Source organism: Mobula birostris, chromosome 21 (assembly GCF_030028105.1).
Source record: "Mobula birostris isolate sMobBir1 chromosome 21, sMobBir1.hap1, whole genome shotgun sequence".
NCBI classification, from domain to species: domain Eukaryota; kingdom Metazoa; phylum Chordata; class Chondrichthyes; order Myliobatiformes; family Myliobatidae; genus Mobula; species Mobula birostris.
Window position 1 is genome coordinate 58,849,733 of NC_092390.1, and position 17,423 is coordinate 58,867,155.

The 17,423-nt window shown below is 41.6% G+C and overlaps 1 protein-coding gene across 2 annotated transcripts in view; it reads left to right on the forward strand.

Moving 5' to 3' along the window:
• The first annotated feature begins 6,237 nt into the window (after nucleotides 1–6,237).
• Nucleotides 6,238–17,423, forward strand: part of LOC140185823 (pleckstrin homology domain-containing family S member 1-like) — a 32,683-nt gene continuing 21,497 nt past the window's right edge. The window contains exons 1-5 of one of the 2 annotated variants that reach the window (XM_072239574.1): nucleotides 6,238–6,469; nucleotides 9,031–9,074; nucleotides 9,803–9,903; nucleotides 13,940–14,061; nucleotides 16,665–16,796. In XM_072239574.1, coding sequence (XP_072095675.1) covers nucleotides 9,062–9,074; nucleotides 9,803–9,903; nucleotides 13,940–14,061; nucleotides 16,665–16,796 — 368 coding nt within the window. In that variant the 5' untranslated portion in view covers nucleotides 6,238–6,469; nucleotides 9,031–9,061. The remainder of the gene's footprint in view (nucleotides 6,470–9,030; nucleotides 9,075–9,802; nucleotides 9,904–13,939; nucleotides 14,062–16,664; nucleotides 16,797–17,423) is intronic. The other variant, XM_072239573.1, reaches the window with a different exon arrangement.

Genomic DNA, 17,423 nt, shown 5'->3' on the forward strand with positions numbered 1-17,423 from the left:
CCCTACCCTCACCAATCTCTCATTTGAGCTGCCCAGTTTAAGAAATGTAGCTGACCAGAATGCATAGATTAAAAAAGACGTGCAAGTATATAGCGTGAGTATTGAACAGCTTCATTGGACTTCTCTTCGGAACAGAATCGGGATCAGTGCCAAGGATCTTTGACACAAAATACTCTGCAGATGCTGGGGTCAAAGCAACACTCACAACACGCTGGAGGAAGTCAGCAGGTCAGGCAGCATCCGCGGAAATGATCAGTCAACATTTTGGGCCGGAACCCTTCGTCAGGACAGACGAAGGGTCCCGGCCTGAAACATTGACTGATTGTTTCCACAGATGCTGCCCGACCTGCTGAGTTCCTCCAGCGTGTTGTGAGTGTTCCAAGGATCTTTGATATCCTCCCGACCAGTCATCAAATTGGAATCCACACAGAAGGGCATGTAACTTGTTCTTTCATTAATCCTTCTACACTGTGTTTTAGACTTACTCTTCTTACCTTCTTATCTCTTGATATACTTTAAATCAGCAGCTCTTAACCTTTTTCATGCAATGACCCCTTTAGCAGTCTGGTGAAGCTTATGGACACCTTCTCAGAACAATGTATTTAATTGACATGTTTTGAAACTCAATATTTTTGTATGGTTTTCAAGTAATTTGTTTGATAAATCTGCAAAGAAGTAAGTAATCTGATTGTTAATTAAGCAAAGTGAAGGATATTCAAGAAATTTGTATGCCAGATAAGTAAAATAAGGCAGGTTTTACAATTTATACTAACTTTTAACACTTTTAATGGCTTTTAGAAACTCGGATACACAGAGGGATTACCATGGTAGCCCAGGCGTCAAGTCCTTTCTGGAATTTGGCTATCGAAGCCCACGGAGTCGCTTGGTGTTACAAAAGTTTGCGCGGCCTTACAGAGAGTTAAGAATTCTCATTTGAACGGTCTGGTTTGGCAAAACTTTAACAAACAGTAAAAAATGACTCACCTCCTTCTATGCATTGATCAACAAGCAATTGTAAATAGGGAATATTGGGAGAGTAACGTGGATGTCTGGGTCGCAAATGTGACCATACACGACTTCACCGTTTGGTGGCTGAACAAAGACTAGGCACAGGGCTGCCCGATAGTTGCCCAGCTGTGTCGCGTATGAGCATCTGCAGACAGGAGGACTGTGATTATGTTAGATTTAGTGGCAGGTCTAATAACCACCATGATTTCAAAGTAGTGATGAGTTAACGATATTTGAGATATTTGTAACAAATGTCATATGATATAAAATATCTGGTGACTGGTGATAAAATACTGCTAATATTACTGTGGTTTGTTGTCTACATTCATAATTGAAGGAAATTATAATTTTCAGTTAGAGGTTAGTGAAGGCAAAAATGCAGTTTTTCCTATGTTCAGTGACCCACGAATCTATCCACGGACCCTCATGTTAAGAACCCCTGCTTTAGATAAATACCCCATAGCAAATTTGAAATATTCTTTCTCCCTCATTGGTCTGAATCCTTGAAATCTGCTTATTTCCCATTACACGTCCTCTTTACAGATCTTCAGTAATTTCCTTCTTAATCCTTCATCAACAAAGAGTTTAAGTTACTTGACTTGCTTTTCACCGCAACTATCTGCTGTGTTTACCAGTAACTTTGGAGAAGAAAGCCAGAGTAAGTCGTCAGAGGACACACGTCCTGAACGAATTTGGGCAGGTCATGTTTTTAAATAAAATCATGAAAGGCCATAAGGTTTTAAACACGTTATTTTAAAGGCCACCTCATGTCCGAGGTTTTCAAAAGGAACAAAAAAAGTGGAGTGCCATTAAATGTTACACTGTTCCTAGCAGACAGGACTGGCTTTTCAACATTCTTCAAATGGTTAGGAAACCATTCATCCTGACAAGTAGAGGTATTCTGTCATTGCTTTGCTTTATTCATCTAATTAACTTAAAAAAGCCAGCCTACATTACAGGGTGGCAGGGTGGAGATATGCCTCTATCAGATGAGGTGTAAGGTGCTCCTTCCGTCCACTAGCCTGCAGGTCACCCTTGAGCAAAATCTCATCACTGATGCAGATATAATGGAGATAAAATGGGTGAATGAACAGGTTGACAGGTTCAGGGGAAATCTGGTTAGCTGAGGGAGCCTGGGACCTATTGATCAATATTTGTTTTTAAACTGATCATCCATGGTGTAAACAAAGAGATTGAGAATGGGGTGAGTCAGAGATGAAGCATACAAATGAGCAGGTATAGACATTGGTAGACAAGTAATAATAATTTCTAGTTCTGTAGAAGTGTAGGAAGCAATACCAATAGACTTGTGAATATACAGAAACAAAGCTGAGTGGGACAGTGCAGAACTGTAGTAAGGACTATTTCATGTTTCCCACAAGAAGACAGGTGTGGTCCAAAACGTTTCATTAGACATTTGATCCAGAAAAAGTTAAAGGTGAAAGTCTTCACTATGAGAATGCCTAATGTGCTGGGAATTTACGGCTTTTACATGTTCCATGGTTTTCACACTGTCTGTCTGTCCTCATCAACCATAACACAATCATTCATCGAGAGCTGAGCAACATGGATTCCTGTTTGTCACAGATGTTTCCTTCGTCCTACCCACCCTTTGCCCACATTCTCTAGAACAGAGGTTCCCAACCTTTTTGGACACCTACCATTAACTGAGAGCTCCATGGACATCTGCTCCAGAACTTAACACTAATTTGTTTCCACTCTTTCACAGTTCTGATGAAGAGTCTTTGACATGAAGCAAAAAGTACTGTTTTGCTTTCCATAAAATGGCCAGGCTCAGAATAGTCCCCTTCAGATTTCAGCATATCTCCATATCAAAACAATTAAAGTTAAAACAAATATAGATAATATTTTGCCCTAAGAAAAGTCTAAAGGTTTATATTTTAAGTCCAGAAAAATATATGTTTTGTTGCTTATGATATCAAAGTATGCACAAAATATATAAAAGCCAGAAAGTTCAATTCAACAGGAATTTATCGATAATGTAGTGTCTGGTGGTATCTGTTAAAGCAGCACTATATTATCTAGATCTCCAAGTTAATGTTTAAACTAATAGAACATTTTTTAATAATAATTTTTTAAGAGTGCCAACATACTGAAGCAGAAAATGAACATTTGTGGCTCCAGTCCCTTGCTCCATTATCAGCCACATGTTTACAACTGAAGGAAGGCAATGGCCACAGGTCAGGGTCTGTCAGCAGCACTTGAAACCAGGGAAAGGATGAAGATAAATACAAACATCTTGAAGAAGCTCCAGAAACCAAAGGGAATGAGAGGTAAAACATATGTCTTTGATCTTCTGCACCTTGAGTGTGGGATTTTTACAGATAGATAGTCAACATGCTAAGGCTCTGCACGCAGAGCTATAACAAGCCATGTCTAAATTACCATCAGCTGGCTAACAAAGCTGGTGAACAGTGTTCCCTCAGATTTAGAGAAAGGAAATCTTCATCAAGCATGTCACAACCCCATTAAAACAATTTACTACTAAATGGAAGACATGACCCAATGATGGGTCCATTCAAAAACTACTGTGGGAGAGACACCCAACAATACGTCTCATTTCAGAGCAGTTCCAACTCATCAATAAACACACCACACACAAAGATGCCATCACTGACCATACTGGAGCAATTCCTGAACTGCAGTACCTGGACAGAATAAGCTAGTTGCAAATTCCAGAAGGTGGATCAGGCTATTTTTTTGCACCTTTGGAAACTCCCATCATGTCCTAGATATTATCACACAACTAAAATCAAAAGGATACATTGTCATAGACTATTACCTTTTGACTATTACCATATGGCTGACATTCATGCTTTCACACCAGATACCAATACAGACAATAAATCATAGATATCAGTATACCATCATTACAATAAGAGAACATTTGGTATAGTTATATCCTAGAATGGTGTTGGACTGATAATCTTTTGGTTCAAAGGCAATACTCCTCTCAGCAGCAGTCAAAATGGTATTCAACAATTTCATGTGAAATATTCTATTTCTACCATGGGCTTTGAAAATATTTAACGTGCAAAGGAAGATTATCAGTGTGAAAATCATTTTGCGGAGTATGCTGGTTCTGGAGGCATCCAGCCCATGGCATCTTTTCACAGCGATAACCAGGCAGGAGGAAAAGAAGCCTGAAGTCCCACACCACATTCCACAACCATTCTGTTCTTGAACAAACCTGCAAAACCTTATTCACTACATTTGGATATTTTTAAAAATCTAATTGTGTTCTTTTTGTTTAATTTATGCTTTACTTATGAATGCTGCTTAAAGAATACTGTATGCCAGTGAAGCTGCTGCAAGTCGATTTTTCATTGCACCTGTGCACACATACACTTGTACATATGACAAGTTGTTTGTTCATTATATGCCATGTTTTATGACGTAGGTCTTTTCAAGACCATGATTGTTCTAGGTAAATTTTACTACAGGAGTGGTTTGCTATTGCCTTCTTCCGGGCAGTGTCCTTACACGATGGGTGACCCCAGCCATTATCAACACCCTTCAGATACTGTCTACCTGGCATCAGCGGTCACATAACCAGAACTTGTGATGTGCATCAGCTGCTCATACGACCATCCACCACCTGCTCCCATGGCTTCACGTGACCCTGATCCAGGCTAAGCAGGTGCTACACCTTGCCCAAGGGTGACCTGAAGGCTAGCAGAGGGAAACAGCGTTTCACACCTCTGGTAGAGACGTATCTCCACCCCACCACTCTGCATATGACAATAAACATCTTCAACTTCGATGTGCTCAGCAGCTGAGGAGCATATCCAGAGAGAGAGAGAGAGAGAGAAGAAAATTAACACCGAGTTCTCTATATTTTTCCCCTTATTTCAGATCTCAAAAAGGCAGCATCTGTCATTAAGGACACCAGGACAGGACATGGCCTCTTCTCATTGCTTCCATCAAGGAGGAGATTCAGGGACCTGAGGACACGTACTCAACATTTCAGGAACAGCTTGTTCCCCTCTGCCAGCAGACTTCTGAATGGACAATGAACCCTGTGAACACCACCTCAGCATGTTTCCTCTCTTTTCCCACTACTTATTTAGATACACACACACACACACTGCAATTTGGGTGGTAAGGTGGAGATAGTCTCTACCAAAGAAGGTGTAAAGTGTAAAGCCCAAGGCACCCCTGCACCCTTTCCCCCAGCTAGCCTCCAGGTCACCCTCGGACAAGGTGTAGCACCTGTTTAGCCCCCCCCCCCCAATCAGAGTCACGTGAAGTCATGGGAGCAGGTGGTGGGTGGTCATGTGAGCAGCCGGTGCATCTCACAATCCCTCCTTATGCGAGACCACTGACGCCAGGCAGACAACCTCTGAAGAGTAGATAGATAGGTCGATACTTTATTGATCCCAAAGGAAATTACAGTGTCTCAGTAGCATTACAAGTGCACAGCTATAAATATTGTAAATTGAAAGAATAAAAATAATAAGTTACCAGAAACAATCTAACAAGAGGTGGGGGGCGGTCTTCACTTCCCCGGCTATAAGTTGACTCATTGTAGAGCCTAATGGCTGAGGGTAAGAATGACCTCATATAGTGCTCTTCGGAGTAGCGCAGTTGCCTTAGTCTATTACTAAAAGTTCTGCAACACGCATCAAAGTTGCTGGTGAACGCAGCAGGCCAGGCAGCATCTCTAGGAAGAGGTAGTGTCGACGTTTCGGGCCGAGACCTTCTTTCAGTTAGTCCTGACAAAGGGTCTCGGCCCGAAACGTCGACTGTACCTCTTCCTAGAGATGCTGCCTGGTCTGCTGCGTTCACCAGCAACTTTGATGCGTGTTGCTTGAATTTCCAGCATCTGCAAATTTTCTCGTGTTTGCGTTACTAAAGGTGCTCCTCTGTTCAGCCAAGGTGGCGTGCAGAAGGTGAGAAACATTGTCCAGAATTGCCAGGATTATTCAATCCATATTGGCCAAAAGCCAAAGGAAATGAAATTCCCGAGTACTGTCTCTATTTCCCACACTTGCGTTGACTGACATAATGGCTTCTGACCGATACCGAGAACTTCAAACTATGTGTAGAACCAAAAAACTTTTTTTAAAAAAAATTCCCGTCTTTCCCGTGTGGTTATTGGAAGTGGCCCAACAAACCCCAGCTGTATTTTTGGTCCCTTGATAATTGTGGCAAAGTCACTGTAGACGGTCACGCCCTGGGGCTGCAGAATTTGATTAATGATTACAAGTTGACGTCGACCGAAGAGGGAGAAAGCAAAAGCACCGAGGTGTGTGATTTCCGGGTGGAATGCCCCTTGAGAAAACTTAAAAAGCTCGTTCGCAGTTAGAAGAGCAGCGAGAGTTAGTTGGTCAAGCGCGAAGGTGTTCTAGCGAGGTGTACGCACGGCATCGCTCGGGACTGAACTGCAACGCACGGAATATACCGGCTTCAGCGGAGGGAGCGGAAAGCTCGCAGTACAGTAAGTGCTGTCAAGTCCGCCTCCCGAAACGGGGTTAAACACAGAGAGAGGCTTTACGGGTTTTTATAGAATTCTTCAGAAAATTGAGGGAAGAGGTTTTTTTTTAAAAGGTATATGTTGCACAGGTTAAATAACGGGGAAAGTGCAAAATCAGTAAGTGGCTGATGATGTGTTGACGATAAGACATAGGAGCAGAATTGTTTGTCTCATCGAGCCTGCTGCGCCATGGCTGTTGTATTATCCCTCTCAACCCCATTCTTCTGCCTTCTTTCCGTAACCTTTGACGCCCTAATTAAGAACTATATACTTAGCATACCCAGTGACTTGTCCGCCTCAGTTTCATCGCCCCTTGGCTAAATAAGTGCCTCCTCATCTCTATTCTAAGGAGACGACCTTGTGTCCTGAGCATGTTCCCGACTCCCCCACTTGAGGAAAAATGTTGGGAGTTTCTCCATAACGATGTGTTTGATCCCGGGTGAGACTCAGTACTGAACAGTCCGTTTCTCTGCAAGACAAGGTGTGCTGGAAACAAAAGACAGTAGAGATAAAAACAATTGGCAGGCCTGCAGGGAAAGAGTAAGGGAATGTATTGCTTCGCAGACAGCTAGCACAGACTAAGTGGGCCGAATTTACACCCTAGCACCGACTGTGCCGCAACAATTGCTGTAACACTGTGGCATAAATCGGCTAGAATGAGGTTTCTTCGTCCAGGCACTCTCGGTCCACTTGAATACGAAATAAAATACCTTCGCTCGGGATTTGCGCCAGGAGCTGAAGAGAATAAGCAGGCCTGTGGTGTTCGGACAGTGGGAACTGTCACGGCCGATTGTATTCTAGTGTCCTGATGTTAACAACTGCGCGCCGATAACCGTGTATTTGGATCGACCTTCTAAGCAGTCTATGGTCTATGGTGTATGGTGGTTTGGGAAACCCAGTTGCTTGTCAGGTGCCCTCCAGGGCCAAATCGTTCGAACGATGCTTAATTTTTTTTTTGGCAGGGTGGTTTGTTGATGTTTTTCTTTGAACGGCTTCCATGGTTTTCATCGTTTTGTGGCTGTTTTGTTTTGACGACAATTCTCCGAGTTGTATACTGAATAATACTTTGATCATAAATGTACCATGAACCTTGAACGATGTAGTAGGAGGGTCAGTTGCATATCTCTCTCTCTCTCTCTCTCTCTATCTATCTCTCTATCTCTATCTCTATCTCTCTATCTCTCTATCTCTCTGTCTCTGTCTCTCTCTCAATCATCACAATTGTTTCACGCAACTAGGACTCTTTAATTCGTTGGGTGAGACCTGAGTGAAGGAATTTTGCTTTCTTGTAGGAAAAGAAGTAAAACAGGAAAGCTAAACAATATCGGAATAAGATTCTGTGCTCTCCTATGTGTTCATTTTTACTTGCTGTGATTTGCAAGCTTCACAGCATTTCTGTGTGGTTATCATTTTCCTATAAAAATCCCTCAGGCTAAAGAAATTCCTCCTCATCTGGGTTCTAAAGAGATGTCCATGTATGTATGTATATAAATATGCACTGGGACACATCATCAATGATGTAACCTGGGGTCATCGGGTGTTTCAGTTCTTCCAATATCAGACACTCTTGCCCAAGCGATCCAGCCAGGGTTGATCAGACCCTGGCTTGTGTCCCAGCAACATTGGTCCACAATGTTGCTGTGGAAGCAGTAACACCTTGTGCATCATTATGCAGCTGTTCAACACAAAAGATTGTACCTTTCAATGACGTCAAATTGGGCTGGTGTGTTTTAAGCACCCGGACTATATTTCCCCCTTCTGAACTTAGGTATTTTAGGTTAGGTATTTTAAATTAGGTATTTCTGACCTTAACTGGACTTTGTATAAGTTGTAGTATCATCATCATCATTATGTGCCTCGTCATATAGATAGATAGATATACTTTATTGATCCCGAGGGAAATTGAGATGTGGGCAATCATGGTCTTCCATCTGATTGTTGCCTGTGGGGAAGACCCCTGCATACTGTTGTTCTTATTCTTTTATCTGTCCCTGACTATGATTCCTCTTAGTAAATCTTTTCTACAGAAGTGCCTTGCCATTGCCTTCTTCTGGGCAGTGTCTTCACAGGACAGGTGACCCCAGCCCTTATCAATACTCTTCAGAGATTGTCAGCCTGATATCAGTTGTCACATAACCAGGACTTGTGATATGTGCCAACTGCTCGTATAACCATCCACCACCTGCTGTTATCACTTCACGTGACCCTGACTGGTGGGTGAAGCAGGTGCTACACCTTGCCCAAGTGTGACCTGCAGGCTAATGGAGGGAAGGAGCCCACTACACCTCCTTTGGTAGAGGTACATTTCCACCCCGCCATCTGAAATAGTATAAACTGATAAAATATAATACTTAACCATAAATGTTGAACGTTACCAAGTTCAATTCACTGTGTTCTTGTTGTTAGTAAAGAACCAATCTGAAATATTGGCACTGACTGGATCTTGGAATTTTTTTTAGAACTACTGTATATTTCTGTTTAACATTCTTGGAGTTTGCTGACACATTTTATTCTTCTCCCACCAGATCATTTTGAATAGTAAAAATCTTCTTAAAAATGAATAAAAAAGGTAATTATGTTACATTTTTAAATGGTTTCCATTTTTCAAAGAAAAATGCTTAAAAAACCTACAGCACAATACAGGCCCTTCGGCTCACATTGAAAAATGCTTGATCACATTATTTAGCTTGCATTGTAATCGAAAACTTTTATTCTACATGAGAACACCAGAGAATCCTTTCTTCACCACCAGCTTTTCCGTGTGCTATTTTCACCAAAACTACTGTTGCTCTCTTTCATTGAAAGTGACTAATGTTTCAAAAATGAACTGAGAATCTCACTTGGGGATGGGATTAAAAAAAATCTTTGCTGTCTGCATTAGTAATTCCAGACTCTTACAATCTGAGCATTATATTCGTGCTACATGGCCAGATTTCTTGCTCGCTTTTGGCACAATTTGTTTTTTTTCCACACATTGGGTGTTTGGTGTTTTATCACACGGTTTCCATGGTGCTTCTTTGTTTCACGACTGCCTGTGGGAGAACGAATCTCTGACAGTAGTATTCTGCATGATAATAAATTTACTTTGAATCTTTAAGGGATTTGGCATGATCTTAAAATTTTACAGATTCCATACTATTTTAGAAGTTTAGAAATTTGGTGCTATTTTTTCCCTTGCTTTGGACTGCACTAAACCAGTGTGAAACCTGCTGAAAATATTTTTTTATTTGATATGGTGCTAATACATAGTTATCTTATAAAATACAGTTAAATTAATGCTACAATGTTTCAAAATAGGTAGTTCAGCATTTTACGTGGGAAATGACATCAAGGAAGATGACATTTGCTATGAGGACTATTTGATAAAGTCACCACCTGTGAATAAATTTTCAACACAGGTACATTCAAAATATTCACTGTGATGTTATATTTGACAGCTTTTTAAGCATTCATGAATATATTTCTGGTATTGAAAGTACAGCTAAATTGCAAACAAAAATCCATGTGAGTATAATGTGATACGGTAGAAATCTGTATTCTTAAACTTAAAAATCATTTTTTTTTCATACATAAAACCTGGCATAGTAGTGTAGTGGTTAACAGAACACCTTACAGTACAGATGGCCCAGGTTCAATTCCTGCCACTGCCTGTAAGGAGTTTGTATGTTATCCGCGTGAACGCGTGGGTTTCCTCCAGGTGCTCCTGTTTTCTCCTGCAATCCAAAGACTTACTGGTTGGTGGGTTAATTGGTCATTGTAAAGTGTCCCGTGATTAGGCGTGGATTTAATCAGGGGTTTGCTGGGTGGTGTGGCTCGAAGGGCATGGAAGAGCCTATTCAACAAATAAATATTTCTTTAAATTGAAGACAGTATTACCTTTTAGCAAAACATCCCATCGATGTGCTTAAAAATTTAGTGAACAGCCATTGAAAAACTTGTCCTATCAAACAAAGGGACAAAAAGTTTAGTGAAATGACAGTTCCTTTCCCTCCACCATATGAGTGTCTGAACAGATAAAGAACCCATGAACATTACCTCACTAATTCTGCTCTTTTTTTGCACTACTGATGTAATTTTTAAAATTTATTTCTTGTAATTTATTGCATATGTTGTGTATTGTACTGTACTGCTGTACAAGTTTCAGGACATAAATCTGTGATAACAATCCTGATCCTGATTCTGATGTACTCTAATTATATGTGCCAGAATTCCACTTTTAACTTAAATTTGAATAACCTACTGCACAGTGTCACACAGCAAAATCAGGAATATTACCTGAAATGAATATTACCTGAGTTATCCAATTTTGTCCTGTCACTTTCATGAGTTACAGAAGTGTACAGCACAGGAACTGGCCTTTCAGCAACAGTTATGTCTGTTAATACAGGGTGAAGGGAGTGAATTTAAATTTACAAAATAACCAGAAGACCATAAGATACAGGAGCAGAATTAGGCCATTTGGCCCATCAAGTCTGCTCTGCTATTTCATCATGGCTGATCTATTTTCCCTCAGCCCCAGTCTCCTGCCTTCTCCCCAAATCCTTTCATGTCCTGAACAATCAAGAATCTACCAACCTCTGCCTTAAATACACCCAATGACTTGGCCTCCTCAGCCACCTGTGGCAACAATTTCCACAGATTCACCACTTTCTGGCTAAAGAAATTCCTCCTCGTCTCCATTCCAGAAGGATGCCGCTGTATTCTGAGGCTGTGTCATCTGGTCTTCGACTCCCCCTTCATACAAGGTGTCTTTAAATATTTCTGCAAAAAAATCTCAACAAAATATATTGATAACCAAAAACACTTCCTTCAAACAAAAGGTGTAGCCATGGACAGTCACATGGGTCCCAGCTATGCCTACTTTTTTGTTTGCTAAATGGAACAATCTATGTCCCAAGCCTACACTTGAAACCGTCCCCCACTTTTCCATAGCTACATCAATGACTACATTGGCACTGCTTTCTGCACCCATGCTGAGCTCATTGACTTCATTCCCTTTGCCTCCAACTTCCACCCTGCCCTCAAATTTATCTGGTTGATTTCCAACATCTCCCTCCCCATTCTCTATCTCCTCTGTCTCTATCTCTGCAGACAGCTGATCTACTGATGTCTTTTGAAAACTTACCGACTCTCACAGCTACCTGGACTATACCTCCTTCCACCCTGTTACAGGTAAAAACGCCATTCCCTTCTCTCAATTCTTCCATCTCCGCCGCATCTGCTCTCAGGATGAAGCTTTTCAATTCAGAACAAAAGGGATGTCTTCCTTCTTCAAAGAAAAGAGGTTCCCTTCCTCCATCATCAACACTGCCCTCAACAGCATCTCTTTCATTTCACGCACGTCTGCTCTCTCCCGCCACCCTACCAGGAATAGGGTTCCTCTTGTCCTCATCTACCACCCCACCAGCTTCTGTGTCCAGCACATAATTCTTTGAAATTTCCGCCATCTCCAATGGGATCCCACCACCAAGCACATCTTTCCCTCGCCCCCACTTTCTGCTTTCTGCAGGGATTGCTCCCTACACGACTCCCTTGTCCATTCATCCCTCCTCACTGCTCTCCCTCCTGGCACTTATCCTTGCAAACAGAACAAGTGCTACATCTGCCCATACACCTCCTCCTTCAACACAACTTAAGGCCCCAAACAGTCCTTCCAGGTGAGGCGACACTTCACCTGTTAGTCTGTTGGGGTCATCTACTGTATCTGGAGCTCCCAGTGTGGCCTTGAGTATACTTAATGACTTGGCCTGCTCAGCCATCTGTGACAACAAATTACACAGACTCACTACTTTCTGGCTAAAATTCCTCCTCACCTCTGTTCTAGAAAGATGCCCCTCTATTCTGAGGTGGTGTCCGCTGGCCACTTATTTTAATTTCATTTCCTATTCCCATTTCAATAAAGCTATCCACAGCACCCTCTACTGTAAAGATGAAGCCACACTCAGGTTGGAGGAACAACACCTTATATTCTGTCTGGGTAGCCTCCAACCTGATGGCATGAACATCAATTTCTTGAACTTCTGGTAATGGGCTCCCCCACCTTCACCATTCCCCATCCCCTTTACCCTCTCTCACCATCTCTGGTGCTCCTCCTCTCTTTTCCTTCTTCTAGGGCCTTCAGTCCTCTCTTGTTAGATCCTCCTTCTCCAGCCCTGTATCTCTTTCACCAATCAACTTCCCAGCTCTGTACTTCACCTCTCCCCCTCCGAATTCCACCTATCACCTTGTGTTTCTCCTTCCACTTCCCCCCCCCCCCCCACTTTTTAACGCTACTCCTCACCTTATTTTCTCCAGTCCAGCTGAAGGGTTTGGGCTCGAAACGTCGAATGTACTCTTTTCCATAGATGCTGCCTGGCCTGCTGAGTTCCTCTGGCATTTTGTGTGTGTTGCTTGGATTTCCAGCATCTGCAGATTTTCTCTTGTTTGTGACTTCCATATCAGTGCAGTTTTAACATTCACCCAGTATATGATGTTTATGAAAATTTGGTTGACTAAGTTAAAAGATCTTACTTGGCACAAGACTGTTGGTCTGTCTGGCCTCAGTGAATGATGGCTTCTAGGCTTCTGATACTTGAAGCACCTGCAGAGCTTTCCAACTTGGTGTCCATAGGCCCCTTGCTTAATGCAATTGGTAAGTGGCATAAAAAAGGTTGGGAATCCCTGGCCTAGAGCATACATCTCAAGGCATGTGATCAATACCAGTAACACTCAGCAAAATCCTCCAAATTCCCTGAAAAGGTAAATGAATCGGCGTCAGCCTTTTCTCCCAACCACACCCCCAGCTCTGGGGCCTTTGTAGCACTAAACCAACAGCATTGGACTGGCCATATCACTTGCATGCTTGACACCAAACTCCCAAAACACGGCCCTTATTCTGAGCTTGTGGGAGGAGGTTAGCAGGCAGACAGAGAAAAGGACTGCAGGATGTGCTCAAAGTTTCCATAAAGTTCAAAATTCCCACTGATTCTGGGGAACCATCGGCCCATGACCACCCGAAGTGCCGGAGCATTCAGGATTGCATTGAATACCTGGAGGATATATATCAGGAGTGCGCAGAATCCCCGTATTAGAGGGGAAAGAGCACGGCATGTTACAACCTCTCCCCCTCAGTCACTTCCTGCCTATTTGTGGAAGGGTCTGCAGTTTACAACAGTCTTCATCACCCACCTCAGAACACAGAACCTCACTGGAAGCAGGCCATCCTCAACTCCAGGGGACTGTCATAGAAGGAGAACTAAGAGACAAAATTGTGAATGTATAGCATTTATTTACCACAGCATGATGTAAAATTTGCATTTTCTGAAATTAATCTCTGTGAGGAGCAAACCTTAGGCTTGTTACCCCAATGCCACCAAGTAACCAAAGTGTGCTTCTAGCCAACTTGCTCTCGGAGTTGATTGCGCTTTACTCAGAGTCATTATTTTCTTTTCTTAGTCATCATGGAAAAAACGATATTTCATACTGGCAAAATCAAAAGAAGAACATGTTCTGAGTTACTTCAAAAACAAGGAAGTGAGCCGAAAGTCACCGCTTCTGGGCAAGATACCTATAAGAGAGTAAGAACACGTTATTAAAGTTAATTTATTTTTCATGCTTTGAAGTTCTGCTGTGGTTTATAGAATATCTATACCAAGTTCTCTTTAGAACAGTTTGTCTTTTATTAATTTGTCTGGTAAATTTTGATGATTGAACCTGAAGTGGCTACTCAATCAACTTTTGCTCAAAGAGAGCACTCTCAGTTTTGACTTAGTTGAGAGTGGTTCCTCCGACAGTTTTCAGTATTAATTCTGACTTATCTACTTAAGCCATCATCCCCTTCTGGAGCATAGGCTGCCATCAGCAACTCACCAGAGTTCTCTGTCCTGGGCCAGTCTCTCAAGTTATCACAAGTGTAGCCCATCTTCTCCCAGAGATGAGGTCTTTGGAGCTTCTGTTAACATTTCTGGAGCTCTGGGTTTTTATGGGATGGGGTTACTAGCTGCATACCTAACCCTCCTCCTTTCACAACTTGGCTTGGGACTATCCATGGTAGAATTTATTAATCCTGATATACATATTATTTTCACTGCAAGACATGTTCCATATGTAATCCATCCTCCATTTCTAGATCAAGCGATGCATCCTAAAGTTAGCACTCTTGTGATATATTCCATCTTTCTTTTCAAAAGCTTTAAGTACAGTTTCCAAAGCTCTAAGTCCATTGGAGTATCCTTGCTATATTGAATCTGATTGGCTATCCCTGACCCAAGTACATGCATGAGTTTAAAAAAAAAGTGTTGGAGGAAAGGGCATTGCTATCTTTTGCTCGGTCCTGACACTGGAAAGCCCAAATAAATCTGAAGCCATTGGAAGAGGCTGAAGAGAAATGATTGTGTTACATCCCACTTTGTGTCATGAAAAATAGGTAACATTATTTGTACCTCCTACTTAATAAAGTGGCCACTGAGTGTACATTCGTGGTCTTCCATTGCTCTAGCCCATCCACTTCATGGTTTGATGTATTGTGCGTTCAGAGATGCTCTTCTGCACACCACTCATGTAATGCATGGTTATTTGAATTACTGTTACCTTCCAGTCCGCTTGAACCAGTCTGGACATTCTCATCTAACCTCTCTCATTATCACTCAGCTTGAACTAGTCTGGACATTCTCATCTGACCTCTCTCATTAACAAGGCATTTTCACCCATAGAACTGGATTTTTTTTTTTGTTTTTTGCACCATTCTCTGTAACTCTAGAGCAGCGATTCCCAACCTGGGGTCTACGGGCCATTCGACCTCTGGTAGAGAACCATTAAAGAGATTGGGAACCCCTGTTCTAGTGACTTTTGTGAGTGAAAACCCCAGAAAGTGAACAGCAATTTCGGAGATCCTCAGACCACTCGATCTGGCACCAACAAACATTCCACGGTCGAAGTCACTTAGATCACACTTCTTTCCCCATTCTGATGCTTGATCTGAACAACAACTGAACCTCTTGACTATGCCTGCATGCTTTTAAGCGTTGAGTTACTGCCACATGATTGGCTGATTATATATTTATATTTCCCAGCCGGTGTACTAATAAAGTGACCGCTCAGTTTATGTGTAGAATTCCTCAGGGAAGTGACCATTGCACAGTGTTTTCTAGTTGCCACATTAATGACCATTCTACTGTCATTAGTTCAGGAATAATCTGTACACCAGCCATGTCATGATTCTCTATTGTGCACAGAACCATGCCTAATTAAAACAGGATCTGGTAACACACAAGTTTGGGCTGATAAGTGACAGAAATTTCCAGCTAGGGAAAACCCAATCTACTACTCTTGCCTTCAGTGTTAGCAAACGCTCTTCAATTAATGTCCTGGAAAACACCATTAATGTACAACTATTTCAACATAGCTATTACGGAGACAGAAGAGACATTGTACATAACAAAACAAGTATTAACTTCTGCCCTCTCAAATTCTGTCCACCATTGCAAATGTGAAGAAGATGATGAATGACTGACCTTTAATTAGAAGGGTAAAACTCAAGATTATTCCTTAGCATTTAATACCTTCTCCATCCGCCAAAAGTGGAATTTCCCGGTGGCCAACCATTTTAATTCTATTCCCATTCCGCTTCCAACACCGTCCATGATGAGGCCACTCTCAGGGTAGAGGAGCAACACCTCATAATTCTATCCAGGTAGTCTTCAATCTGATTGGCTGAACATAGATTTCTCCTTCCAGTAATTTTTCCCTCCCATCTCCCCAATTCTTCTACTCCCCTCTCTGGTCTCTCATATTTTCTCAACTCCCTATCCCCCTCCTCCTTCCCTCTCTCCCATGGCCCACTCTCCTATCAGATTCCTTATTCTACAGCCCTTTACTTTTCCCTCCCACCTGGCATCAGCTATCACCTTCTAGTTTGTTCTCCTTCCCCTCTGCCTGCCTTTTAATTCTGGCATCTTCCCCTTCCCTTCCAGTCCCGACGAAGGGTCTCAGCCAGAAACGTTGACTGTATTGACATCACTTCCACTAATGCTGCCTGACCTGCAGAGTTCCTTCAGCATTTAGTGTGTGTTGCTTAACATTTAATTGCTGTTTTAATTATTAAAGTTTTATTAATATGTTCAAAAGCTAACACTCAAACCACATTTGGTAATCTTTAATATATTTCTCTTTATTTAAACAGCATTAAAGAGTTTTGCATTAGACCAATTTACCATCCAAAATGGAATACACTACAGAAACTTTTTAAATGTTCTTCTGAAAATGTTATGCTTGTGCAGACCGAAGAAAGAGAATACTTTTTAATCGGAGAAGGGTGAGTATTGAGAACTAAAATGATTGCATTTCGATATCAACAAATGCAGAATGTTCTGAGAAGCTTGGGTGAAAATTTATAATATAACTAATATTATATAAATACAGTGCAGCAGAACATTGTCATGACTAATATTCTGAAGCTTAAGAATTTATCTGAGTTTACCAGTTAACCATGGTACTAATAAATCATATTGCTCAATGTCTTTGATCCTGTCTCCAATTAACTTGCTGGTGACTTTCTAAGTATGACACTGAAAACAGGTCCAATACATCTTGGAGATTTTTTACACACAATAGTAATGCCCTTCAGCTTCATCTCCGACATTGCTTAACAGAGCTTCTATCAAGTGCAGTTCCAACTTGCTATTTTTTGTTCCCACATCACCTTTCGTTCTTTTGTCTCTCACACTACAGAATTTATATTAGCCACTTGGAAGGAAATCAGTGCACCAATGTGGTTCCAAGAAAAATGAACAAACTTCAAAATACAGCTTAAATTTATTATCAAAGTACAAATATGTCAGCTTATACAACCCTGAGATTCAGTTCCTTGCATGCATGCACAATAAATCCAAGAAACACAATGGAATAAATGAAAGACCACACCCAACAGGACAGACAACTA